At 44.4% G+C, this 27,570-nt stretch overlaps 1 protein-coding gene across 5 annotated transcripts in view; it reads right to left on the bottom strand.

The window, feature by feature from the left end:
• Positions 1–562: 562 nt before the first annotated feature.
• trmt1l (tRNA methyltransferase 1-like) overlaps positions 563–27,570 on the bottom strand; it is a 146,749-nt gene continuing 119,741 nt past the window's right edge. For 3 of the 5 annotated variants that reach the window (XM_072511264.1, XM_072511260.1, XM_072511261.1), the window contains 3 exons: positions 21,660–21,743; positions 15,914–16,040; positions 563–1,105 (listed from right to left, as the gene is read on the bottom strand). In XM_072511264.1, the coding sequence (XP_072367365.1) occupies positions 838–1,105; positions 15,914–16,040; positions 21,660–21,743 (479 nt within the window). In that variant the 3' untranslated portion in view covers positions 563–837. The remainder of the gene's footprint in view (positions 1,106–15,913; positions 16,041–21,659; positions 21,744–27,570) is intronic. The other 2 variants (XM_072511262.1, XM_072511263.1) reach the window with 2 other exon arrangements.

Raw genomic sequence — 27,570 nt, 5'->3', positions numbered from 1 at the left:
AACATATACAGAACATGAATTCTCAGCAGTAAGTTCTCACCTGCACCTGTTAATGATCCACTGGTTCAGTTTCCCAAACTTTACTTAGTTCAACTGGGGCAGCAACCCGAACTTTGGCATCTCATTCACCATGTACCTATCAAAATTAAAGAACACCTGCACTCGGTGCCAAAATGATACTCAATGCACAAATATATTCCTCCAGCTATTGCAATTTGAAACAAACTCTCAATGTGAAAGTTTCTAAGATAGATGCTGAACCAAAATTCTGCTTTTCAGCGAACTTTCAAATACAACAGGCAAGGGGAAAAAATATTTCCAGGTTACAGTTTCAGCTGACTTCCTTTTTGTTTAACACACTAGATGTTCCGAACATAAAACAAATTCCCTATGGTGGGGCTCACACTAACAGGCAGTGCAGTTTCAAGTTCCAGGTGGAATTTTATTTTTTGTGTTTGTATGTCGTTTAGAATGATTACTAATAAAAATAAGAAAAAAAAGTATGACATAAGTGAACATGTTCCTAACTACTGTATTTCCAGAAGCAATTAAGTCAAATAAATGAAGTGAAAACATTCTTTAATATTTAATATTCAACAGCATCAAGGCAAATCGTGGACAATGCCTGTGCATGACCGATGAACAATATACCATAGGCTCTTTTATACAAAGGCTAAAATCAATCTTAAAATAAATTTTACAGAGTATTATGCACAGTGATGTATGAACCACCAGCATTGGCTCTTCAGTGATGTAGCAATCTTGTGATAAGCTACAAATCGTATCGCAAAGGAGGTGTACAAAAGTCAATTTGGTTCATGCAAGATTATACTTGATTTATCCTGACTCAGGTTTCACTTCTTCAGTGGGCTGATCGACTTCAAGTAGCTCCGGAATGGAATCTTGCACATGTTCTGAAATTGGCTCAGTTGAAGCATGACCGTGAACTCCAGGCTGACTATCAGTGTGTGTTGGCACACTGTACTTCATGAGGATGGCTTTCAGTTGTGCCAGTGTGGCATCCGTGCGGATCCCTGTTGGGTCAAAATGGGTACGGCCGACTCGAAATCCAGCTTGCGTGAGATAGGGTAGAAATTTGTTGATCCTGTAGAAACAAAATAGTTTGTACAGATATACAAGAGGCGATGGTTGTTGAAGAAATGTAGACTCCAGGAAGCAATTGCAAAAATGCAAAACATTACATCGAAATATCACCATTACAGCTTAAGAAAAAGGCATTTGGAATGATAAAAGTGCTGCTCAATACCCACAGTTTTTCAAACTTCAGAATATGCCTTTCTCATGATTTCTTGGCTCTGTAACAAGTTTAAGGGCGTAAAAAAATGTACAATTTAAATCACAATGATTGTTGTTTGTGCCCCTTGAAAGTGCATAAAACATTTATGTATGTACAACGGCATCAGCTTTTAAACTCCCCTCGCTAGTGATCATTTTATCAAAATGACCTACTACTCTCGAATTTGAATGAGACACATTTCAGGAAGTGGGTAGGGAATAGAATCAGATATCTGGCAGTTGGTGAGAAAACTCATGTACAATGAAAATCTTTTTCAAACATCATATAGGGGCTATTTAAGATTAAGATTTCTAACACGAACTGCATAACAAAATGATAACAAAATTGTGTTTGCCAATTTCCAAGGAGGCACAATATGACTGAAAGCACAGTGTGAAGAAACACTTGTGGTACAGTAGTTTTGTATCATGGAACATACTTTGCCTTTGTAATAAATAATAATGATGTTTTAAATGCTAAGTACAGATACAAGAACTGGCTGGGCTTTTCACTAAGCAATAAACTACGACTCCTAGCAAACTCCCTCTATGTTATAGCAAACTATCCCAAGACTTTCAGGAGTGTTCAAAACTCTCTCTCTAGTTCTGACAACTTTGTTGGCCAAAGTATTTTATTTCCTTTTTAACTAACCTTTGACAGTAATTTTGTTCTGGCTTAGTGCAAGAAACAGAGGGGGCAAAAATCATAGCTCATCTTTATTCTGATTAATTCAAACGGGCCAGTCAGAAAACATTGCTAAATTCGGGCAAGTAGAAGAATCCATCATTTGTTTTGTGCGGAAACTTGGAGCTGAACCAACCTTAAGCAGTGACACTGGTGGGCAAACATCCATTGATGAGGTATGCTTCTGACTTCCAGTACAGTAGGTTTGGATTGAGTGAAATATTTCAAACTCAATTTAGCTCTGCTGGGAGCATTTGAGATTTGTTCTGTGGTCCAACATTATAAACTAGCCTAGATTACTTCCAAGGTATTTGCCCCATTCCTCTTATTAGTATAGGGGTGCACCAAATTTAAAAGACTGGGAGAAGTCAAGATGGTTCAAGGACGACCTACAGTTTGGTTACCAGGTGATCAGAAGACCATTTTTCTAACTTGCAAAGTCATAATATTTCCAGGTTCTTCAGTTATTTCTTTGGTGGTGTTTAATCACATGGTGCATTTAGTTTCTGAATGAGCTTGTGTGACAGGCATGTAACTTTTTATGGTCATGTTGTTAAGGAGATTTTACATCTCCTTTCATTCTCATTTTGGAGATTTTCACATACACATTCAGCGCTCAAAGTTGTGTTTGTAGCCACCTAAATTGGCCAACTCCCGATTTAAAATGGCGAACGGCAAAGGCTGATGGGAAAGTCAGCCAACAAGACAGAAACCAGCAGCTGCAGGTTTGCTGTGTATTTACCTCTGCAAAGGCCAGCCAACATCGATACCAGCGGCCATCAGCATAACAAAGTAGCAGCCATCTGCATACTGATGAGCAATCCCCGGGAACAAGTAACATTTTGGACACACAAAGCAAAGCCAGACTCCTCGGCGCCAGCAGGAGCCAACACAAAGGAGGTGAACGAGCACCTCAAGACCGCCCATCGATCAGGGAACCGCTCCAGTATTGGAGAAAATCGAACCAAGCGATTGGGACAAAGTCCAATCACTTGGGACCCGGTACAGGGTCCGCCCCGAGAGGCGGGAAGCCCCTGGGGACTATAAGAGTTGAGCCCAAAGTTCAAATCGCACTCTTCTTCATCTCTTCCTCCTGCCCGGGTCACCCAGCAACACGAACCAACATTGACCATGACCGGTGAAGTGACTCCAGTGATCACCGAAACCCGTAAGTCTTAACTCAACGCTCGCTACGAGATAGGCGCTCCTAACTACCATAAGAACATAAGAACTAGGAACAGGAGTAGGCCATCTGGCCCCTCGAGCCTGCTCCGCCATTTAATGAAATCATGGCTGATCTTTGTGGACTCAGCTCCACTCTCCGGTCCGTACACCATATCCCCGAATCCCTTTATTCTTAAGAAAGGTATCTATCTTTTTCTTAAAAACATTTAAAGAAGGAGCCTCAACTGCTTCACTGGGCAAGTACTTCCAGAGATTCACAACCCTTTGAGTGAAGAAGTTCCTCCTACACTCCGTCCTAAATCTACTTCCCCTTATTTTGAGGCTATGCCCCCTAGTTCTGCTTTCCCCGACCAGTGGAAACAACCTGCCCGCATCTATCCTATCTATTCCCTTCATAATTTTATATGTTTCAATAAGATCCCCCCGCATCCTTCTAAACTCCAATGAGTACAGTCCCAGTCTACTCAACCTCTCGTCATAATCTAATCCCCTCAACTCTGGGATCAACCTAGTGAATCTCCTCTGCACTCCCTCCAGTGCCAATATGTCCTTTCTCAGGTAAGGAGACCAAAACTGAACACAATACTCCAGATGTGGCCTCACCAACACCCTATACAATTGCAGCATAACCTCCCTAGTCTTGAACTCCATCCCTCTAGCAATGAAAGACAAAACTCGATTAGCCTTCTTAATCACCTGTTGCACCTGCACACCAACTTTTTGCGACTCGTGCACCAGCACACCCAGGTCCCTCTGCACAGCAGCATGTTTTAACATCTTACCGTTTAAATAATAATCCATTCTGCTGTTATTCCTCCCAAAATGGATAGCCTCACACTTGGCAACATTGAATTCCATCTGCCAGACCCTAGCCTATCCAAATCCTTCTGCAGACTTCCGGTATCCTCTGCACTTTTTGCTTTACCACTCATCTTGGCGTCGTCTGCAAACTTTGACACATTGCACTTGGTCCCCAACTCCAAATCATCTATGTAAATTGTGAACAATTGAGGGCCCAACACTGATGTTGCTGAACACAGCGGGTCTGGTGGCCTGAAGTGCATATGTTTTAATGCAAGGAGCATTACGGGTAAGGCAGATGAACTTAGAGCTTGGATTACTACTTGGAACTATGATGTTGTTGCCATTACAGAGACCTGGTTGAGGGAAGGGCAGGATTGGCAGCTAAACGTTCCAGGATTTAGATGTTTCAGGCGGGATAGAGGGGGATGTAAAAGGGGAGGCGGAGTTGCGCTACTTGTTCGGGAGAGTATCACAGCTATACAGCGAGAGGACACCTCAGAGGGCAGTGAGGCTATATGGGTAGAGATCAGGAATAAGAAGGGTGCAGTCACAATGTTGGGGGTATACTACAGGCCTCCCAACAGCCAGCGGGAGATAGAGGAGCAGATAGGTAGACAGATTTTGGAAAAGAGTAAAAACAACAGGGTTGTGGTGATGGGAGACTTCAACTTCCCCAATATTGACTGGGACTCACTTAGTGCCAGGGGCTTAGACGGGGCAGAGTTTGTAAGGAGCATCCAGGAGGGCTTCTTAAAACAATATGTAAACAGTCCAACTAGGGAAGGGGCGGTACTGGACCTGGTATTGGGGAATGAGCCCGGCCAGGTGGTAGATGTTTCAGTAGGGGAGCATTTCGGTAACAGTGACCACAATTCAGTAAGTTTTAAAGTACTGGTGGACAAGGATAAGAGTGGTCCGAGGATGAATGTGCTAAATTGGGGGAAGGCTAATTATAACAATATTAGGCGGGAACTGAAGAACATAGATTGGGGGCGGATGTTTGAGGGCAAATCAACATCTGACATGTGGGAGGCTTTCAAGTGTCAGTTGAAAGGAATACAGGACAGGCATGTTCCTGTGAGGAAGAAAGATAAATACGGCAATTTTCGGGAACCTTGGATGACGAGTGATATTGTAGGCCTCGTCAAAAAGAAAAAGGAGGCATTTGTCAGGGCTAAAAGGCTGGGAACAGATGAAGCCTGTGTGGCATATAAGGAAAGTAGGAAGGAACTTAAGCAAGGAGTCAGGAGGGCTAGAAGGGGTCATGAAAAGTCATTGGCAAATAGGGTTAAGGAAAATCCCAAGGCTTTTTACACGTACATAAAAAGCAAGAGGGTAGCCAGGGAAAGGGTTGGCCCACTGAAGGATAGGCAAGGGAATCTATGTGTGGAGCCAGAGGAAATGGGCGAGGTACTAAATGAATACTTTGCATCAGTATTCACCAAAGAGAAGGAATTGGTAGATGTTGAGTCTGGAGAAGGGGGTGTAGATAGCCTGGGTCACATTGTGATCCAAAAAGACGAGGTGTTGGGTGTCTTAAAAAATATTAAGGTAGATAAGTCCCCAGGGCCGGATGGGATCTACCCCAGAATACTGAAGGAGGCTGGAGAGGAAATTGCTGAGGCCTTGACAGAAATCTTTGGATCCTCGCTGTCTTCAGGGGATGTCCCGGAGGACTGGAGAATAGCCAATGTTGTTCCTCTGTTTAAGAAGGGTGGCAGGGATAATCCCGGGAACTACAGGCCGGTGAGCCTTACTTCAGTGGTAGGGAAATTACTGGAGAGAATTCTTCGAGACAGGATCTACTCCTATTTGGAAGCAAATGGACGTATTAGTGAGAGGCAGCACGGTTTTGTGAAGGGGAGGTCGTGTCTCACTAACTTGATAGAGTTTTTCGAGGAGGTCACTAAGATGATTGATGCAGGTAGGGCAGTAGATGTTGTCTATATGGACTTCAGTAAGGCCTTTGACAAGGTCCCTCATGGTAGACTAGTACAAAAGGTGAAGTCACACGGGATCAGGGGTGAACTGGCAAGGTGGATACAGAACTGGCTAGGCCATAGAAGGCAGAGGGTAGCAATGGAGGGATGCTTTTCTAATTGGAGGGCTGTGACCAGTGGTGTTCCACAGGGATCAGTGCTGGGACCTTTGCTCTTTGTAGTATATATAAATGATTTGGAGGAAAATGTAACTGGTCTGATGAGTAAGTTTGCAGACGACACAAAGGTTGGTGGAATTGCGGATAGCGATGAGGACTGTCTGAGGATACAGCAGGATTTAGATTGTCTGGAGACTTGGGCGGAGAGATGGCAGATGGAGTTTAACCTGGACAAATGTGAGGTAATGCATTTTGGAAGGGCTAATGCAGGTAGGGAATATACAGTGAATGGTAGAACCCTCAAGAGTATTGAAAGTCAAAGAGATCTAGGAGTACAGGTCCACAGATCACTGAAAGGGGCTACACAGGTGGAGAAGGTAGTCAAGAAGGCATACGGCATGCTTGCCTTCATTGGCCGGGGCATTGAGTATAAGAATTGGCAAGTCATGTTGCAGCTGTATAGAACCTTAGTTAGGCCACACTTGGAGTATAGTGTTCAATTCTGGTCGCCACACTACCAGAAGGATGTGGAGGCTTTAGAGAGGGTGCAGAAGAGATTTACCAGAATGTTGCCTGGTATGGAGGGCATAAGCTATGAGGAGCGATTGAATAAACTCGGTTTGTTCTCACTGGAACGAAGGAGGTTGAGGGGCGACCTGATAGAGGTATACAAAATTATGAGGGGCATAGACAGAGTGGATAGTCAGAGGCTTTTCCCCAGGGTAGAGGGGTCAATTACTAGGGGGCATAGGTTTAAGGTGAGAGGGGCAAAGTTTAGAGTAGATGTACGAGGCAAGTTTTTTACGCAGAGGGTAGTGGGTGCCTGGAACTCACTACCGGAGGAGGTAGTGGAAGCAGGGACGATAGGGACATTTAAGGGGCATCTTGACAAATATATGAATAGGATGGGAATAGAAGGATACGGACCCAGGAAGTGTAGAAGATTGTAGTTTAGTCGGGCAGTATGGTCGGCACGGGCTTGGAGGGCCGAAGGGCCTGTTCCTGTGCTGTACATTTCTTTGTTCTTTGATCCTTGAGGGACCCCACTAGTTACAGGTTGCCAACCAGAGAAACACCCATTTATCCCCACTCTCTGCTTTCTGTTAGTTAACCAATCCTCTACCCATGCTACCACTTTACCCTCAATGCCATGCATCTTTAGTTAATGCAGCAACCTTTTGTGTGGCACCTTGTCAAAAGCTTTCTGGAAATCCAGATATACCACATCCATTGGCTCCCCGTTATCTACTGCACTGGTAACGTCCTCAAAATTCTACAAAATTAGTCAGACACGACCTACCCTTTGTGAACGCATGCTGCGTCTGCCCAATGGGACAATTTCCCGCCAGGTGCCCCGCTATTTCCTCCTTAATGATAGATTCCAGCATTTTCCCTACAACCGAAGTTAGGCTTACCGGCCTATAATTACCCACTTTCTGCCGACCTCCTTTTTTAAACAGCGGTGTCACGTTTGCTACTTTCCAATCCTCTGGGACCACCCCAGAGTCTAGTGAATTTTGATAAATTATCACTAGTGCGTTTACAATTTCCCTAGCCATCTCTTTTAACACTCTGGGATGCATCCCATCAGGGCCAGGAGACTTGTCTACCTTTAGCCCCATTAGCTTGCCCAATACAGCCTCCTTAATGATTACAATCATCTCAAGGTCCTCACCTATCATATCTGTACCAACTTCAAATCCCGCAGACTCAGAACCCGAACGAAAGGCCATTTGTTCCCCTGACCTGGTGGGCCAGTCCAAAGTTAAGTATAGGCCTAGAAGTATAGTTGTAGAAGTAGCTTAGACGTAGAATTTGTGCATGAGTAGCGATTACTGTGTATAATAAATGTGCTTTGATTTAAATCTTACTCATCGGTGTATTGGGTTATTGATCATTACTTGGACTTGAACCTTGTGGTGGTATCATAAAGATACCTGGCGACTCGAGAGCAAAGGTAATAAAACAGAGCAATTGAACCAAGGAGAAAATCAGCAACATGTTGTAAACCAATTACTTAAACCAAGCACAATCAGCTTCCCTTCCAATATGGGAACTAATCCCATTGTAGACCGTCTCAGTTTAATATGTAAAAATATGGCAAACCTATTAATTATTAAATCATAAGATTAATCTCTGGATAAATTCAAAGTGACAAAGTAACAGATCATTTTCAATCAATTCTTTTTGGAAGTTGCTGGCACCTATGTATGGGCTGTGGCACAAAAAGATAATTAAAATGGTTCTGACTTTAAAAAAATGCTACAATAGAAAGAATGAGCATATTAGAGAGAAAATAAAGGAAACTTTTAAAATAATTATGAAAAACAGAAGGTGGAATGTTATTTTTGTTTTAGGTGTGTAGGATAATATGACAGCAATAAAACCGCTTCTCACACATCAGCAACTTTATTGCTGAAATCTCAAGGACTGTTTCTGATCATTGCTTGGCAGCTGAGAAAAGTATTGTCCCAGGTGCCAAAGGCTGAAGCTAGAAAATCAGCTTATTTTAGTAAAACTGGAATTCAGCACATGCAGGATGAAACAAAGAAATAGTGGAAAGGGTTAGTCACAGCATCAAATGCTCTAATCATATGGAGTTTGTTCTTCAAAGAACGAGTCCATTCAATATTCTAAAATGACTAACTTTCATGGTGGTTGACTGTAGGCTGATGTCATTACTGCATCCCTCCCCATCACATCAGGTCCTGATGATCTCCCCACTGCTATGAGGAAGTGAGTGTGGAGTCCACGTGCAGTCCCGGGGAGGGAAGAATGTTTGAAAATAGATGTGAGTCATTGCTAGTGTGTGCTTACAATATTCCAGCAGCACGTTTCAAAGCAGTATTGACAGAATCTTGGCAGTAGGTTCTATACTTGCACTTAGCCATGGATCACATTCAGCACATGGAAATCCAAATGGGGACAGTGCTGCCTGGAACAGATGGCTCCTTCATGAAGCATTCCTGTTGTGCTGGAGAAAAGTCAAATCACTGCAAATGTATTACTCATGGATTTTTCCCCCCCATAAATTTAGAGTACCCAATTCATTTTTTCCAATTAAGTGACAATTTAGCGTGGCCAATCCACCAAGCTTGGACATTTTTGGGTTGTGGGGCGAAACCCACGCAAACACGGGGAGAATGTGCAAACTCCACACAGACAGTGACCCAGAGCCGGGATCAAACTTGGGACCTTGGTGCCGTGAGGCAGCAATGCTAACCACTACGCCACCGTGCTGCCCTAACTCGCATTTATATAACATCTTTCACTCGAGGCCCTGAAGCATTGAATTACTTTTGAAGTAGTCACTGATTCCACAAATACCAACGTGATAATGACTTGAAAATCTGCATTGTGATATTGATTGAGGAATAAACATTGCTGGTCAGAAGCCATGAGGCCGCAGTGCTAACCCACTGCGCCACCATGCTGCCCCTATTACTCATGGATAAGGAACATGTTGATTTCCTCTGCTTCGCCAACTGACAACTTCCAATCCTCTGGCCCCCAGCTGTGAAACATTATGCATAACCTTTAACTCAAAGACATATGAACAATGGTGAATAGGAAAAGTTCTACTGGTCCATCCCACACAATTGTGTGTCGCAACATGCACGCAACCCATTCTACCCAGAACCACATGGGACTTCTGGAAAAAGATAAAACTTGGGCCAATTTGGGGGGAAAAAGAAGTCTGTGAAATGCCTCTCTGATCCACTTAGGCTATCAAAACTAGCCCAGGGACCTGGTCCAAATTTCAGTCTTTTGTAAAGGGATCTCCACCCCAGTCAGGAACTGGTGCAGCTATTGCTTGAAGGAATTCAGTGAATCAGTGTGCACCACATGAGCTGACAGTCTGTTTCAGAGGTCCACTGTTCTCTGAGAAAGGAACTACCTTCGAACATCTAGATCGGACTTCACAACTTAAAGTCATGATCCCGGTCTTCCTATTTAATTGAAACAAACTATCAATGCCAACACGACTCATTCCCTTCATCATGGCATAATCCTCAATCAACATCGTGACATTAGCCTCAATCAAATCTCTGGAGTCCACGCTTCTCTAAAGTGTAGAGTCCTAGCTCTTTTAGCCTCTCTTGACAACCTCAATTAAAAGTGATGCCCATGTGTTGCAGACCAAGTAGTACTCTGGAAAATTGAGAATGCTGGACTTCCCTTCAATTAAAATCAAAAATTGCTACGAATGCACAAATGGGTGATCAGCATGTCAAATAGACAAGTTAAGGTTTCAGCTGGAATTCTTCAACAGAACTGGAGGGAATCACATTTCATTTTGTGAACCTAATTTTCTTGTTCAAAGTCTGATTGTCTTGCTGTGTATTTTCAGTATTTTCTCTTCCTATCGCTGGAAAACCCATTGTGCTAAATACTTTATAATCACGTAACTAGACAAAAGGAGAAGATAGACACATTTATACATACGCTCAAGATAAGATATGGTTTGAGATTTACTCGGTTGTCTTCACTGTTCAAATTTCTTAGCTAATTATGACAATCGTTTGATTAATTATATCAGGCAGATACTTAAACAAAATCCATGGTACCTACAAGATACTTCTCAACGTCTTTCTTCTTACAATTATCCAAGATGAAAATACCCTTGCAACTGTTCATTGTCATTTTTGTAGGAAGACATAATGGCTGACATAACAAGTGATTGCATCCCAAAGTAATGCACTGTATGAAACATGTTGAGATAGGATAAGGAGCTAAATAAATGTAATTTTTTTCATGTAACCAATTTGGCAGCTAATATTTTCCCTTCACTTGCACTTAGCTAAAACATGTGCCAGGAAGTTTTGAATTTATTAAACATGAAAATGTTAAATCCAAGTTAAGCTAATATAACAAAGGGTTTGATGTTAATGGTAACTTGCACCGAACAGAGGAAGCTGCTTTACAGAGGTTCCAACCTGAAAATGGAACTGGGATAAGGGAGAGATCAAGGGGCTTGGTCTAACAAGTGGATTTTAAGGAGGGTTTTGTAGGAGAAATGCAAGGTCGACAGGCAGAGAAATTTGAGAGAATTCCACAGGGAGAATTAGGTAGCTGAGGAGAGAGCCATGAATCAGAGGAATGTCAATTGTGAGTATGAGGATTGGTTAGAGATTTAAATTTTTTTTTAAAGAGTACTCAATTCATTTTTTCTAATTAAGGGGTAATTTAGCGAGGCCAATCCACCTAGCCTGCACATCTTTGGGTTGTGGGGGCGAAACCCACGCAAACACGGGGAGAATGTGCAAACTCCACACGGACAGTGGCCCAGAGCCAGGATCGAACCTGGGACTTCGGCGCCGTGAGGCAGCAGGGCTAACCCACTGCGCAACTGTGCTGCTTGGTTAGAGATTAACTGGGAAGGAGACTATGGAGGAAAATGAAAGGATAGGGGTTTTAAATTTGGGGTTGGGTGACTGGAATCCACCGTAGGTCAGTGAGGACTGGTGTGATTGGAGAACGGGCCAAGGTGCAGGACACATCACGGACAGCAATATTGGATAAGCTGAAATTTACAAAGCTGGTGGGTGGTCAGTTATCCATTGCGGTGTTATAATAATTGAGGCTGGAGTTGACAAAGGCATGGCTCAGGTTTTCAGAGGCAGATGGGCTGAGAAAGGGGTAGAGAGGTGCAATGGAGGTGGAAGTAGACAGATATAGGGTTAGAAATTCAGTTTGTGGTCAAACATGATGCCATGACTGCAAACAGTCTGGCTCAAACCATGATGGTGGCCAAGATGAAGGATGGATTCAGTGGTAAGAGTATCTAGTTTGTGGCTAAGGCATTTTTGTTTCATTCTTTCCTGGGATGTGAGCAGCGCTGGCATGGCCAGCATTTTTTGCCCATCTCTAATTGCCCTCGAGAAGGTGGTGGTGAGCTGTCATTTTGAACCACTGCAGTCTACGTGGTGTACGTACACCTACAGAACTGTGAGGGACAGAGTTCCAGGATTTTGACCTAGAAACATTGAAGGAATGACGATACAGTTCCAAGTCAGGACGATGTATGACTTGGAGGAAACTTGCAAATGGCGATATTTCCAGGAGAATTGCTGTTCTTGGCCTTCTAGGTCTCAAAAGTTGAGAGTTTGGAAGGTGCAGTTAAGATAAGTTTCTGTAGTGCACCTTGCATATGGTACACACTGCTGTCACTGGGTGCTGGTTATGGAGGGAGTGAACATTTAAGGCGATGGATGGGGTGCCAATCAAGTCAGTTGCTTTGTCTTTGAAGGAGTTGAGTTTTGAGTATTGTTTTCAGCTGCAATCACGCTCCTGATTTATACCCAGTAGTTGGCTCTGGGGAGATAGGAGGCGAGTTACTCATTGCAGAATTGCCACCCTCTGACTTGTTCTTGTAGCCACAGTATTTGTGACTGGTCCACATAGGTTTCTGGTCAACAGTAATCCCCAGGGTGTTGATGTAAGCGGATTCATTGCCAATGAATGTCAAGGGGAGATGGTTAGATTTTATTACTGAAGGTGGTGATTGCCTGGTACTAATAAGGTTTGAATATTACTTGTAATTTATCAGCCCAAGCCTGAATGATGCCCTGGTCTTGCTGCATATGGACATGGCCTGCTTTAATATCAGAGGCGACACAAATGGTACTGATTACTATGCAATCAGCAAGCATGTCCACGTCTGGTCTTATGATGGAGGCATGGTGATTGATGAAACTGCTGAAGATGGCTCAGCCAAGGATAATACCCTGAGGAACACATGCAGCAATGTCCTGGGCTGATATGAGTGATCTCCAACAACCACAACCATCTTCTTTTGTCTTGGGTATTGCTCTAGCCACTGATGTCAGATTTTAGTCCTTTTTTCTACTCCATTTAGTATGGTGGCAGTGACATGTTGTCATCATCAGCTGATGCTTGATTCAAGGATGATGTCTATTCAGGCCATCTTTTTGGCCATCCATATACAGTGTCCAATGGTATTAAATTTTCTCATCAATCGTGGCCTTTTGAGAGAGGTATCTGCCAAGGTATGCGCAACATATTCCAGAGTCTTTCCTTCCACACATATGGGAGGTGGAATATTTGGCTGATCGGGTCTTGAATAATATGAGTTTTGGCAACTTTCAAGGACAGAATTTGTAGGCAGAATTGAAGAGATTGAGAGCAACTTGTATATCCGGTCCAGACTGGGCAATGACACCACAGCCATCTACAAAGTATAGATCAATGCATGGAGTCTTGAATTGAACAAATGCCCATCAATTTTGAAGGCCTCAGCTGCTTCTGCTCCACAACATTATTATCTCAGTGTGAAGATGGGATTTCACCCCCATAAGAACTGTGTAATGGTCTCTTTTACCAATATTCTCATAGGGAGATGCATCTGTGACAGGTGGATTGGTGAGGATTAGGTCAAGTAGGTTTTTCCATCTTATTGCAGATCCAGTCTCACAGCTTTGACCTTCAGGGCCCGGACTGCTTGATCAGTCGTGGTGTGACAAGGCCACTCTAGGTGATGGGTATTCTAGTACCCCACAGTATACTCTGTGCCCTTACTACCAATTTCCAAATGGTTTTCAACATGGAGGATTACTCATTCATCAGTTTAGAGGGGTATAGGTGGTGGGGATATGTGATAATCAGTAAAAGGATTCCCTACCCACATTTGGCCTGATGCCATAAGACTTCATAGGGACTCCCAGAGCAACACCCTCTTGACTGCATACCATTTTGCTGGCACCCTGGTGGATCTGCCCTGCTCGAGGGACAGGACATGTCCTGGGATGGTGACTAAGGTGTCTGGCACATTGTCTGTAAGATATGACTCAGAGTATGGCTATGGCAGGCTGTTGCTTGAATAGTCTGTGGGTCAGCTCTTCCAATTTTGTCATAAGCCCTGCACGTGACACAGTGGTCAGCACTGTTGCCTCACAGTGGCTGGGACCCGGGTTTGATTCTGACCTTGGGTAACTATGTGGAGTTTGCACGTTCGCCCCATGTCTGCGTGGGTTTCTGCCGAGTGCTCCGTTTCCTATCACAGTCCAAAGATGTGCAGGTTAGGTGGATTGACAATGCTAAAATTGCCCTTAGTGTCCAAAGATTGGGTGGGGTTATGGGGATAGTGGATGGAGGGAATGGGCCTAGGTTAGGGTGTTCTATCGGAGAGTGGGTGCAGACTTGATGGGGCAAATGGCCTCCTTTGCACTGTAGGGATTCTATGTTCGTAAGTAAGACTTTTCAGGGCGTCCTGTTGTAATTTCACGTACTTGGGTCAACACCAAGTGGACCGACTGGTTCTATTCCTTTTCAACTGAGTGGTTCGCTAGATCATTTCAGAGTGTGGGTAAGGGTCAACTACATTGCTGTGGGTCTGGAGTCAGATCAGGTAAAGATGACAGATTTCCTTCCCTGAAGGCCAACAGTTTGGTTTTCTTAAAATTTAGGTGAAGGAAATTATCGAAGATTGCATGTTTGACAAGCAGTCAGATAGTGGGGTTGAGATGGGCGACAGAGATTAGAGCTGGATGCCATAGGTGTACCTGTGGAAGCTAAATTAATGTCTAAAGCTGGTGTTGCCAAGCAGCGGTATCAGGAAGGCGAAAGGACCAGGGGTAGATCACATGCAAGTTCAAATGTGATGAGGCGGGGTGAGATAAGTCACCGCCCATAGATGCTCTGGCTATAAATATTGATAAGACTAGAATCAGGCAAGACCATTCCTATAATAATCTTTATTGTCACAAGTAGGCTTACATTAACACTGAAGTTACTGTGAAAAGCCCCTAGTCGCCACTTTCTGGCACCTGTTCGGGTACACAGAGGGAGAATTTAGAATACCCAATTCATTTAACAAGCACGTCTTTTGGGACTTGTGGGAGGAAACTGGAGCACCCGGAGGAAACCTATGCAGACACGGGAAGAATGTGCAGGCACCGCACAGACAGTGACCCAAGCCGGGAATCGAACCTGGGATCCTGGAGCTGTGAAGCAACAATGCTAACCACTGTTCTACCATGCTGCCCATGGACAAAGAAGAAATGGCTTGGCGAAGGTATGGTTTGACTGTGTCACTGACTGTAGAGACCATGGAGGGATAATGCATCATGGGCACTGTGACAGAATGAATAATTCATGATTTAGTTAGAGCTATTCTGACCCTGTGGGACAGGCACAAAAACGATTGGATTCAGAGTTGCATGAGTGGTGGACTCAAATCGGTTTAAGCACTAATCTTAAAATTGCTACTAAGAAACAGTAGTGACAGAAGTATCACTGAAATAGAAAAACTATTTACAGATGTATTGAAGTGCTGTACTTGAGCCGGAGTACTTTTAAAAGGGTATTTTATTCTCATATTTTCTTTTCTCTCTTTTTAAAAAAAAAAAGGCCCATTGATCAGTGAAAAACACAATTGGATATATTAAGGACGCAGTCATAGCAGCATTAACATTTGTCTTAGGTTAGCAACATAGTAGTCATTTGATAGAAGAACTTGGACCCAAGATGGATGCATATTGAATACTGAAGGGTGCATGTACTTAGTTCTTAAATGATGCATAAATATGGATTTCAGCTCAAAATTAAATAAAAAGAAACCCACGATGACAATGTTTCTTACAAATACAATATTACATCATTTCAGATTACTTAGTAGGTCGAGGGAACAGCCATGCAAGTAGACTCCAAGAAATTCCTCATTAAAGAAAGTTGCATTAACCTCTGAACTGTGGCCAACCTGACACATTCAGCAAAGCTGGTTAGCAGACATTGGCGGCAACCGCTAGAACCAAACTGACTGGTGAAACCTTAGAACAGAAGAGTTTGCAAATGGACAGAAAGAGAAAGAACCTGCAATGCCTTACTTTGGGATGTTCATTCCTCGAATACTATGCCTATGGATGCTGTAGTAAAAGGGAGGATGCTCCACGGGAATATCTCCTTTCTGACGTTTTGCTGCATTCCCAGACACATCATTCCCCTTTCGTTTGTCTGGCAAAGTGGAAATTGGGAACATTCATTGAATAGCTCGTAGGTCATTGGCATATGCAGCACAGATCCAAACCATGCTCATTCCCCATACAGTGCACAGAGCAAATTAATTGAACAAACCATTAACTTTGAGAATAATTGTCTCCCTGATTCAAAAGAATAAACTGTATTGACCATCCCAATTCAAGTGATCAACCTGAAATATGTTGACATAATTGATATTGTTACTATGTAAAATACAGGTTATCCATGGATGCTTTATGTTATGCTTGTTTTGGTAATCCGAACATGCTACAGCATTTCTTGTGTGTCATTCTCAGATAATAATAGCTTAATCATTACCTCACGCTTGTGACATAGTATTAGACAGAATTTAGGCCACAGAACTGGGTCACTTAGGCTGCATATGTGCCTCCTCCTGCCGAATTTCATCTTGCCTTTTAAGCATATCTTCATTTCCTTTCTGCCTCATGTACTTAACTAGCTTCACTTTAAATACATCTATTCCATTCATTTTAATTACTTTCTAACCATTCTCTGTAGATCCTCACGAGTTCCCTATAACATTTATTCGTTGCTATCTTATTTTCATGGCTTGAAGCTTTGGGGCGGGATTCTCCGGCAGCAGCACATCCAGAATGCATTCCCCGATGGGACAGAGAATCGGGCGTCGGGGCAAAATTGGGGTCGGCGCCCGACACCATGCTCCAACCCCTCGCTAACAGTGTGAACGGTCCTCGTGGCCGGGAATCACGTGGGTGTGAATCACTTGTGGGCTTCACAATTGTGGCCCTGACATGGTGGACCACATGGTGGGCCAACAAGGCAATGGTTGCCCCTTGCCCCATCATGAGGTACACCATGCCAGGGCCACATTGGTAGACACCCTCCGAGGCCACCATCCCACCCCCACCCTGCACTGCAAATCAGCCCCCAACCCTCGGATTGCCTGGGAATCCTGCCCCACCCTAATATGTGGGTGATCTGATCCGCCCCACCCAGGAACCCCTGTAATAGGAGGACCCCCCCCCCCCCCCGCCAAGGGGACTCTTAAGGGGACTCACCCCAGGGACCTCTGTAATACGGGGATTCCTGTAACGGGGGGGGGAGCCCCAGGGATCCGCTGCCTAAAGGAACCCCCCCACCCACACGCACCCCCATCCCACAAAAGAGACCCCTATCTGGAAGCCAGAGTCAGGCCAGACAGGGGCTGTGGGGAGCATTATAGCTGTAATACTTACCTTGCAGCTCCCTGCGTCCATTTCTCAACGGTAAGCAGCTGTGCACGTGCCTGGTTCCCCGATTCACTGTCTGCAATCCATTCATGCCTTTAATGGTTTGCGATTGACAGCTTGCCACTTTGATCCATTCATATCCCTTCACGCTTCATTGGCCTAAGTGGTGAAATCCTAATGGTTGCAACCATTGCCCACATCAAAGAGATGCAAGTTGCACTAAGTCCATTCCAACCACTCAAACCTGTGATTTTACTGCACTACCTCTCAATTGATCAAATGGATCAAGGTGGCAGATGATTTTTACGAGTTGTCAATCAGAAACCATTACTGAAAAGCCATGGATGGATTGCAGACAGTGGATCTGTGGGAACCAGACACCGGCACAACTGCTCAACTTCAAGGAATGGACACGTGGAGCTGCAAGGCACATATTGGAGCTATAATGCTTCCCACAGCCCCTGTCTGGACTGCTCTCTAGCTTCCAGACAGGGGTCTCTTTTCGGGGGGGGCAGGGGGGGGGGGGGGGGGAGGTCGTTGTGGGAAGGGTGTCTGTGTGTGGGGGAAGGGTTCCTGTAGGCAGGGGGTTCCTGTGGGGGCTCCACCCAATACAGAAATCCCTGGGGAGGGGAGTCCCCCTGTTACAGAGGGTTCCCGGTGGGTGGTGGGGGGGGGGTAGTACTGGGGGTTGGGGGGGGGGACCCAGGCAATCCTGGATGGGGGGCTTCTGTGCAGTAGGGGGGGGGGGATTGCGATCCGGTGGGGGGTGGGATTCGGATTGATTTTGCGATACAACGGGGTGGGGGGTGTTTGGGCCGATTTGAGGTACAGGAAGGATTGGAGCCGATCTGTGGTGCGAGGGGTGGGGGGTGTTGCTCTGACACTCATCACCTCAGGCAAAACACGGTAAATACTAATTTTATACGTCTCCAAGGCTCATGATGGTTGCATTGGCTCCAAATGTGCATATCTAGCTGGTTACAACAAAAAAGATGTTTTTTCCTGGGGCTTTAGTAAATCTCAGTAATAAACTGCACTGTGCACTTAATGCATTAAAACATCCCTAGGCATTTACAGTGTTAACAAACACAATTTAATACATAAACACAAATTAGAAACAAAAACAGAAAATGTTGGATAAACTCAGCCCGCCTGGCAGTATCTGTGGAGAGAGAAACAGAGTTAATGTTTTGAGTCCATATGACTCGTCTTCCGAGCTGAAGAAAGGTGGAATCGTGATGGATTTTATATTGTGGATGAGGTGGAGCAAAATAGAAGGTCAGGGATAGGAGGGAGCCCAGGACAGATTAGTCAAAGATGTCAAGGACAGGGAACCAAATCGCAAGTTTAGAGTGCAAAACATAGAGGACAATGAAAACCCCCTGCAAGATGGGTGGGGTCTAAAATTTCAAAATGGGAACTTTGACTTCAGTTGGGGGCCCAGTGACTAAACTGCAATCTAGAGGCGGCCCACTGACTTAAATATTTAAATGAGGCTGTGCTTCATATTTAATACCTCCCAGGCCTCAGGAAAGCCAGTGGCTGAATGAAGGTGAATAGAATCCAAAAACTGTAAAATCAGGACCTTCCAGTGAATGCAGCAGGATTTCCAGGAAATACTTCCAGGTTTCCCAACTGCTGCACTTCTTTCCTTCAACACCCGAACCAAGCAATGTAAAGAAGTCTGCACATTGCACTGGTGTAATCACATCTAGGTTACTGGGATCAATTCTGATAAACCATAATAAAATAAGGAAATATAACATGAAAATTGAAAATGCTGGAAACAGTCAGCAAGTCTGGCAGCAGTATTTTTCTCCTGTATAAACATACAAACATAATAATTAGCAGCAGGAGTAGGCCATTTGGACCCTTAAGCTTGCTCTGCCATTGATAAGATCATGGTTGATCAGATTGTGGTTAATACCTTCCTTGTTTACCTACATACCTTTTGACTTCCTTGTAAGTCAAGAATCGAATACAAACATAAGAATAACCAAATATTGGAGGCAGTGGAGAAATTGACCCTTAATATGATCTTCAAGATTGTGACAGTCTATAGAACTTGGGGGCAGGACTCAAAGGTTTAAAAGACAGAAGGTGCATTGCCAATTTAAATTTAATCACATTACATGGAGAATTTTAGAACATCTGGAAGGGCTGCCCAGGTAGGCAGACAGGGTGCTATGTTTTCAAGGTAGAACTAAATAGATATTTCAACAAACGGACAATTGAACTTTTGGGACAAGCCAGAGGCCTGGACAGTCTTTTTCACTCTTTCCTATAATTTTTAAAAGCTCTTTGTAGAGTTAAATTGAATTTCATTATTCACCAATGGGAGGGCACCTTGGCTGCATTTGCAGCGGAAAAGGTCTTTGATATTATAGAACATAGAACATTACAGCACAGTACAGGCCCTTCGGCTCTCGATGTTGCGCCGACCTGTGAAACCACTCTAAAGCCCATCTACGCTATTCCCTTATCGTCCATATGTCTATCCAATGACCATTTGAATGCCCTTAGTGTTGGCGAGTCCACTTATGTATGATGGAAAAGCCATTATCCACACTCCTGTTACCTGCTATCTTGACTATCTGCCAGAACTTGTACCGACACAGCCTTGGATGAATTGGGATTTGTCATTTTCTTGAAGAAATGTGAGGAAGGAGCTGCGCTCTGAAAGCTAGTGATTCGAAACAAACCTGCTGGACTTTAACCTGATGTTGTAAGACTTCTTGCTGTACTCAGTTAATGGTAGGGAATTGGGGTGAGTTACAGAACAAAGAGATCTAGGAGTACAGGTTCATTGCTCCTTGAAGGTGGAGTTGCAGGTGGGCAGGGTGGTGAAGAAGGCATTCAGCATGCTAGGTTTTATTGGCCAGAATATTGACTACAGGAGTTGGGGCGTCTTGTTGAAGTTGTACAAGACATTGGTAAGACCACACATGGAATACTGTTCAGTTCTGGTCACCTTATTATAGGGAGGATATTGTTAAACTAGAAAGAGTGGCAAAGAGATTTACAAGGGTGCTACCAGGACTTGATTGTCTGAGTTATAAGGAGAGGCTGGATAGGCTGGGACCTTTTTCCCCTAGAGTGTAGGAGGCTTCGGGGTGATCTTAGAGGTCTATAAAATAATGAGGAGCATAGATAAGGTAGATAGTCAACTTCTTTGCCCAAAGGTAGAGGAGTCAAAACTAGAGGGCATAGGTTTAAGGTGAGAGGGGAGAGATACAAAAGAGACCAGAGGGGAAATTTCTTCACACAGAGGGTGGTGAGCATCTGGACCAGGCTGCCAGAGGCAGTGGTAGAGGTGGGTACAATTTTGTTGTTTAAAAAGCAGTTAGGGCAGCACGATGGCGCAGTGGTTAGCACTGCTGTCTCAAGGCACCAAGGTCCCAGGTTCGATCCAGGCTCTGGGTCATTGTCCGTGTGGAGTTTGCACATTCTCCCCGTGTTTGCGTGGGTTTCGCCCCCACAATCCAAAAGATGTGCTGGGTAGGTGGATTGGCCACATTAAATTGCCCCTTAATTGGCAATAATGAATTGGGTACTCTAAATTTATTTAAAAAAATAAAAATAAATAAAAAGCAGTTAGACAGTTACATGGGCAGGGTGGGTATAGAGGGATATGGGCCAAATGTGGGCAAGTGGGACTAGCTTAGTGATAGAAACTGGGCGGCATGGACAAGCGGGGCCAAAGGGCCTATTTCCATTCTGTAAACATATTTGACTCTTAAAATTATGTAATATATTTCTGCTATTTTGTTCTCACTCCATAACCTGCTTGATTGGAACTCTATTCACCGCCACAAACGTTCACTCCCTCCACCACCAACGCACAGTGGCAGCAGTGTGTACCGCATGCAAGATGTACTGCATTAATTCACCAATCCACCTCTGGCTGCATCGTCTAAACCTGCAATCTCTACCACCTAGAAGGGGAAGGGCAGTAGACACATGGGAACCCCACTACCTGTAAGTTCCTCTCCAAGTCACACACCATGCTAACTTGGAATCAGAACGCTGTCTTCACTGTCATTGGGTCAAAAGCCTGGCACTGCTTATCTGGCATGGCAGTCGTACCAAAAGCAGATGGACTGCAGCCATTCAAAAAGGTGGCTCACCAACACCTTCTCAAGGGCAATAATGGATAGGCAACAAAGACTGACTTTGCCATCAATACTCAAATCCCATGAAAGAATAAGGAAAAACTCCTGTGCTTAGGATATTGCTGCGTCTTCTGTACAAAAACAAAGTTTGAAAGCTGCCAATTATCTCCTGATTTCCATGATCTACTCAGTCCCTTCATTCTGACAGATAATGGAGATTCAAGCCTGTATTACATTATCACTGAATTTCACTCAATTAAATGAATGCTTACCATGCCCAGAATACACTGCAGTGGCTGAATCTTCAACTCCAGATTTCTGAGAGGCTAAGGTTTTGATAACAACCCCACTTTCCTCTGGAGAAGAAAAGAACAACATTGAAATAACCACTGGTAGTCACATTGACAATTTGTTTATTTTTGCTCACCATTTCCCCCACGCTACAACCTCCATGAGGCAACAGGGTGGTATAGCTCAACTTGTCAATCAGTGCCATAATCTAACTATGTTGCTACATCCAAATAAAAAAAGACTGGCATTTGCATAGCATCTTCCACGACCTCAGGACATCCCAAAGTGATTTGTAATGTAGGAATCATGCCCGCTTTGAAAGCTCCCACAAGCAATAATGACCAGATAGGTTATTTAGAACATAGAACATTACAGCACAGTACAGGCCCTTCGGCCCTCGATGTTGCGCCAACCTGTGAAACCACTCTAAAGCCCATCTACACTATTCCCTTATTGTCCATATGTCTATCCAATGACCATTTGAATGTCCTTAGTGTTGGCGAGTCCACCACTGTTGCAGGCAGGGCATTCCACGCCCTTACTATTCTCGGAGTAAAGAACCTACCTCTGACGTCCGTCTTATATCTATCTCCCCTCAATTTAAAGGTATGTCCACTCGTGCTAGACATCACCATCCGAGGAAAAAGGCTCTCACTGTCCACCCTATCCAATCCTCTGATCATCTTGTATGCCTCAATTAAGTCACCTCTTAACCTTCTTCTCTCTAACGAAAACAGCCTCAAGTCCCTCAGCCTTTCCTCATAAGATCATCCCTCCATACCAGGCAACATTCTGGTAAATCTCCTCTGCACCCTTTCCAATGCTTCCACATCCTTCCTATAATGCGACGACCAGAATTGCACGCAATACTCCAAATGCGGCCGCACCAAAGTGTTGTATAGCTGCAACATGACCTCATGGCTCCTAAACTCAATCCCTCTACCAATAAAAGCTAACACACCGTACGCCTTCTTAACAACCCTCTCAACCTGGGTGGCAACTTTCAGGGATCTATGTACATGGACACCGAGATCTCATCCACACTGCCAAGAATCTTACCATTAGCCCAGTCTTCCTGTTATTCCTTCCAAAATGAATCACCTCACACTTTTCTGCATTAAACTCCATTTGCCACCTCTCAGCCCAGCGCTGCAGCTTATCTATGTCCCTCTGTAACTTGTAACATCCTTCCGCACTGTCCACAACTCCATCGACTTTAGTGTCATCTGCAAATTTACTCACCCATCCTTCTACGCCCTCCTCCAGGTCATTTATAAAAATGACAAACAGCAGTGGCCCCAAAACAGATCCTTGTGGTACACCACTAGTAACTGGACTCCAGTCTGAACATTTCCCATCAACCACCACCCTTTGTCTTCTTCCAGCTAGCCAATCTCTGATCCAAACTGCTAAATCACGCTGAATCCCATGCCTCCGTATTTTCTGTAGTAGCCTACCGTGGGGAACCTTATCAAACGCTTTACTGAAATCCATATACACATCAACTGCTTTACCCTCATCCACCTGTTTGGTCACCTTCTCAAAGAACTCTATAAGGTTTGTGAGGCACGACCTACCCTTCACAAAACCGTGTTGACTATCTCTAATCAAATTATTCCTTTCCAGATGATTATACATCCCATCTCTTATAAACCTTTCCAAGATTTTTCCCACAACAGAAGTAAGGCTCACTGGTCTATAGTTACCGGGGTTATCTCTACTCCCCTTCTTGAACAAGGGGACAACATTTGCTATCCTCCAGTCTTCTGGCACTATTCCTGTAGACAAAGATGACTTAAAGATCAAGGCCAAAGGCTCAGCAATCTCCTCCCTAGCTTCCCAGAGAATCCTAGGATAAATCCCATCCGGCCCAGGTGACTCATCTATTTTCACCCTTTCCAGAATTGCTAACACCGCCTCCTTATGAATCTCAAGCCCTTCTAGTCTAGTAGACTGAATCTCAGTATTCTCCTCGACAACAGTGTCTTTTTCCTGTGTGAATATGGACGAAAAATATTCATTTAGCACCTCTCCTATCTCCTCGGACTCCAAGCACAACTTCCCTCTACTGTCCTTGACTGGCCCTACTCTTACCCTAGTCATTCTTTTATTCCTGACATATCTATAGAAAGCTTTAGAGTTATCCTTGATCCTACCTGCCAAAGACTTCTCATGTCCCCTCCTGGCTCTTCTTAGCTCTCTCTTTAGGTCCTTCCTAGCTAACTTGTAACTCTCGAGCGCCCTAACTGAACCTTCATGTCTCATCTTTACATAAGTCTCCTTCTTCCTCTTGACAAGTGTTTCGACTGCTTTAGTAAACCACGGTTCCCTCACTCGACCACTTCCTCCCTGCCTGACAGGTACATACTTATCAAGGACACGCAGTAGCTGTTCCTTGAACAAGCTCCACATTTCCATTGTGCCCATCCCCTGCAGTTTTCCTCTCCATCCGATGTATCCGAAGTCTTGCCTCATCGCATCATAATTGCCTTTCCCCCAGATATAACTCTTGCCCTGCGGTATATACCTATCCCTTTCCATCACTAAAGTAAACGTAATTGAATTGTGGTCACTATCACCAAAGTGCTCACCTACCTCCATTTAGTAATGGAGATGGAGGGATTATTAAATATTAGCCATGACACTTGGAATAACTCCCCCTTTTTCTTTGCATTATAGCTATGAAATCTTTTACAATCCACTGAGAGAGCAGATGGGGCCTTGGTTTAATGTCTTATCCAAAAGACAGCACTTCCGACAGTGTAATACTTTCTCAGTACTACATTGGAGTGTCAGCCTAGTAGTCTCTGAAGTGGAACTTGAATCCACAATCTAGAACTCAGAGGCAAGGGTGTTGGACTTGCACTACACTGACACAATCCACCAATAGCGTGGAGTATCACACAAAACCCTCCTGCTCACCTGTGTTCAGAATGATAGCTAACTGTGGCAGCATCTGTGGGAATCAAGACAATCGTAGGGCATTGAGTTGTAGAGAAGCTAGATTCAGATTTGCTCTCATCTATAGAGGGATATATGCTCATCATTTGGGCACTGGAATATGGGGAAAATTAGATAACACTTTATCCTTAAATAGTAACTACAATCAACATATCTGCTCTGGGACTTCCCGTGGTAGTATGAAGAGGGAGGACACACACGAGGTGGCTACTGCCAGAGTACTGACGTTTTAGCTGTTTTCACCCAGTTTTTGGGGGTACTTTTGCCTAAAATCCCCAGCTGATCGAAGGTATAAGGTGCCCATATAAGGGAAATGCCCAGAAGAACAAAGGCAAAGGAATTTGAAAAAACAAATTCATCGACGGATTCAGAAACTTCTCGGGCTCTTCGGTGGAGAAAATGGTGGAGGGTGGTGATGCAACTCTGCCCACTCCACTAACTGCCGAGACGCTTACCAGCATCTTGGCAGCGAAATTTGAGAAACAAAGGCAGTCAATAGAAGAGGTCCTGGCTCTCCTTCAGTCAGCATAGAAGACCAGCGAGTTTGTAAAAGTGCATGGCGCTGCAATATAAGAAGTGGAGGTGGCTCTCTCAAGGCACAGCGATCAGATTGCCACTCTGGAAGCTGAGATGTTGCATATGGTCAAAGCGAATAAAGCACTGAAGGCCAAAGTAGATGATCTGGAGAATCATTCTAGGAATTAGAATAGCAGAACCGTGGGGTTGCCAGAGCGATGGAAGGCCCATTCCCATAGAATACTTTTCTAACGTGTTTGGGATGATGATGGGGGAGGGTGGATTCATGTCCCCTCCTGAGCTGGCTCTAGCGCACCAGACACTCCGATAGAAGCCCCATCCTAATGAACTGTCACAAACTGCTAGCGTAAAGTTTCATAGTTTTCAGGAGGAGGAACGGGGTCCTGAGATGGGCTAAGGATCATCGTGATTAGAAATGGTAAGATCACGCCATCAGGATATATCAAATCATTGGAGTGGAGCTGGCGAGGAAGCAGGCAGCGTTTTAGAGTGAAGTTTGATTTGTGGTGGTGTATCCGGCGAGACCCAGAGTGACTATTGAATTGAAAGACTATTTTTTTGATGCAGAGGCTTTTGTAAAAAACATGCCCGCCCTGCGAGCTAAATTGTTAGTTAGTTACTGAGAGCAGAGCAGTGAGAGTAGCTTCAGCTCAGTATTTTAGCTTAGATTTGGATAATGAGCTGTGTGTTTTTGGTCTGTTTGGGGTTAGGATTAATAGAAATAGGATTTAAGGGTTTTTTGTTCGCCTCACTGTTATGTGTATGTGCATTTGGGTGTGATATTCTTTGGGGGCAGGGTAATTGAGGGTAGGAGGTAGGAATAGTTTCCTGACGGTGACTAGAGATTCTTCTTTGTTTTGTCTTGTTGGTGGGATGGGTGGCCATCTTGAATGGGCCTTGTGCCTGTAATTCTCTAAGCAGTTGCTGGATGACCCCTTTTAGTGCAAATGGCTGACTCTGGATTGAGGGGGTTGGGAGACCCCCAATTTGGCTGGTCACCTGGAATGTAAGAGAGGTGAATGGCCCAGTGAAAAGGCTGAAGGTACTTGCACACCTGAAAAGTTTGTATGCTGATGTGGTGTATCTGCAGGAGAATCATTTGTGGGTAAGGGACCAGACTAAGTGGACAGCACAGAGGCACAGTGGTTAGCACTGCTGCCTCATGGTGCCGAGGCCCCAGGTTCGATCCTGTCTCTGGGTCACTGTCCATGTGGAGTTCACATATTCTCCCCGTGTTTGCGTGGGTATCACCCCCACAACCCAAAAGATGTGCTGGGTAGGTGGATTGGCCACGCTAAATTGCCCCTTAATTGGAAAAAATTAATTGGGTACTCTCTAAATTTATTTTTAAAAAAGGGACAGACTAGAAGGATGGGCGAGTCAGGTATTTCACTCTGGTTTCAACGGAAGGGTCTGGTTGGGTGGGTGGGGGGTGGGGTGGGGGGCAGCAATTCTAATTCATAAAAGGGTGCAGTTTTTGGTCACTAAGATCTTGGTGGATCCTAATGGCGGATATGTGATTGTTAGTGGGTCCTTGGCGGGCACCTTAGTGGTCTTGGTTAACATCTCAGCGGCAAATTAGAATGATACCGGTTTTGTTAACAAGTTGGTAGCCTCCATTCCTGACTTGGACTCGCATCAGCTAATCTTGGCCGGGGGGGGGGGGGGGGGGGGGGGGGGGGGAACGGGGGAGGGACTGAAACTGTGTTCGAGCCTTGAGGGTGGATCGATCTAGGCCCACTGATGCATTGAGGTCGGGGTATTTTCCGTTGAATGGAGATACGAGGCAGGGATGCCCATTATCTCCACTTCGTACCAGTAAGTGTAAGGGAATAAGTCAGGGAGGGAGCAAGCATAGAGTGTCCTTGTATGCAGGTGATCTGCTTCTTTATATTACGGACCCAGTTTCCACTCCTTTTTTGGGTATAAATTGAATTATGCTATTCTGGTGAATGAGGTCAAGTCTTACTTGCAAGAGTGAGACAACCTTCCCTTGTTCTTGGAAGTTAGGGTCCAGACTATTGAAATGAATGTTCCCCAGAGATTTTTATTTATTTTTCAGTTTCTCCCCAAGTCCTTTTTTGCTAGCGTTAACAAGTTAGTGTCCTCTTTTATTTGGCCGGGCAAGACCCCAAGGATCTGTTGGGCATTTCTCCAGTGGGATAGACAGTCTGGTTTGCCCAATTTGTTATTTTATTATTGGGCTGCTAATATTGAAAGTACTGGGGTGGTTTAGTGATCGGAGTTCTATTTTGGGCACAAATGAAGGTGGGTTCTTGAAGGGCTCTAGTTTGGGTGCTTTAATAAATGCCTTGCTTCCATTTTCTCCTGCAAGATTTTCTTCGAATCTGATGATGGTGTCTACCCTGAGAATCTGGAAGTAGTTCAGGCAGC

This window comes from Scyliorhinus torazame, chromosome 7, assembly GCF_047496885.1.
Source record: "Scyliorhinus torazame isolate Kashiwa2021f chromosome 7, sScyTor2.1, whole genome shotgun sequence".
NCBI lineage: Eukaryota > Metazoa > Chordata > Chondrichthyes > Carcharhiniformes > Scyliorhinidae > Scyliorhinus > Scyliorhinus torazame.
Note: the sequence above shows the minus strand (reverse complement) of the source record. Positions and strands in the feature narration are given on the sequence as shown.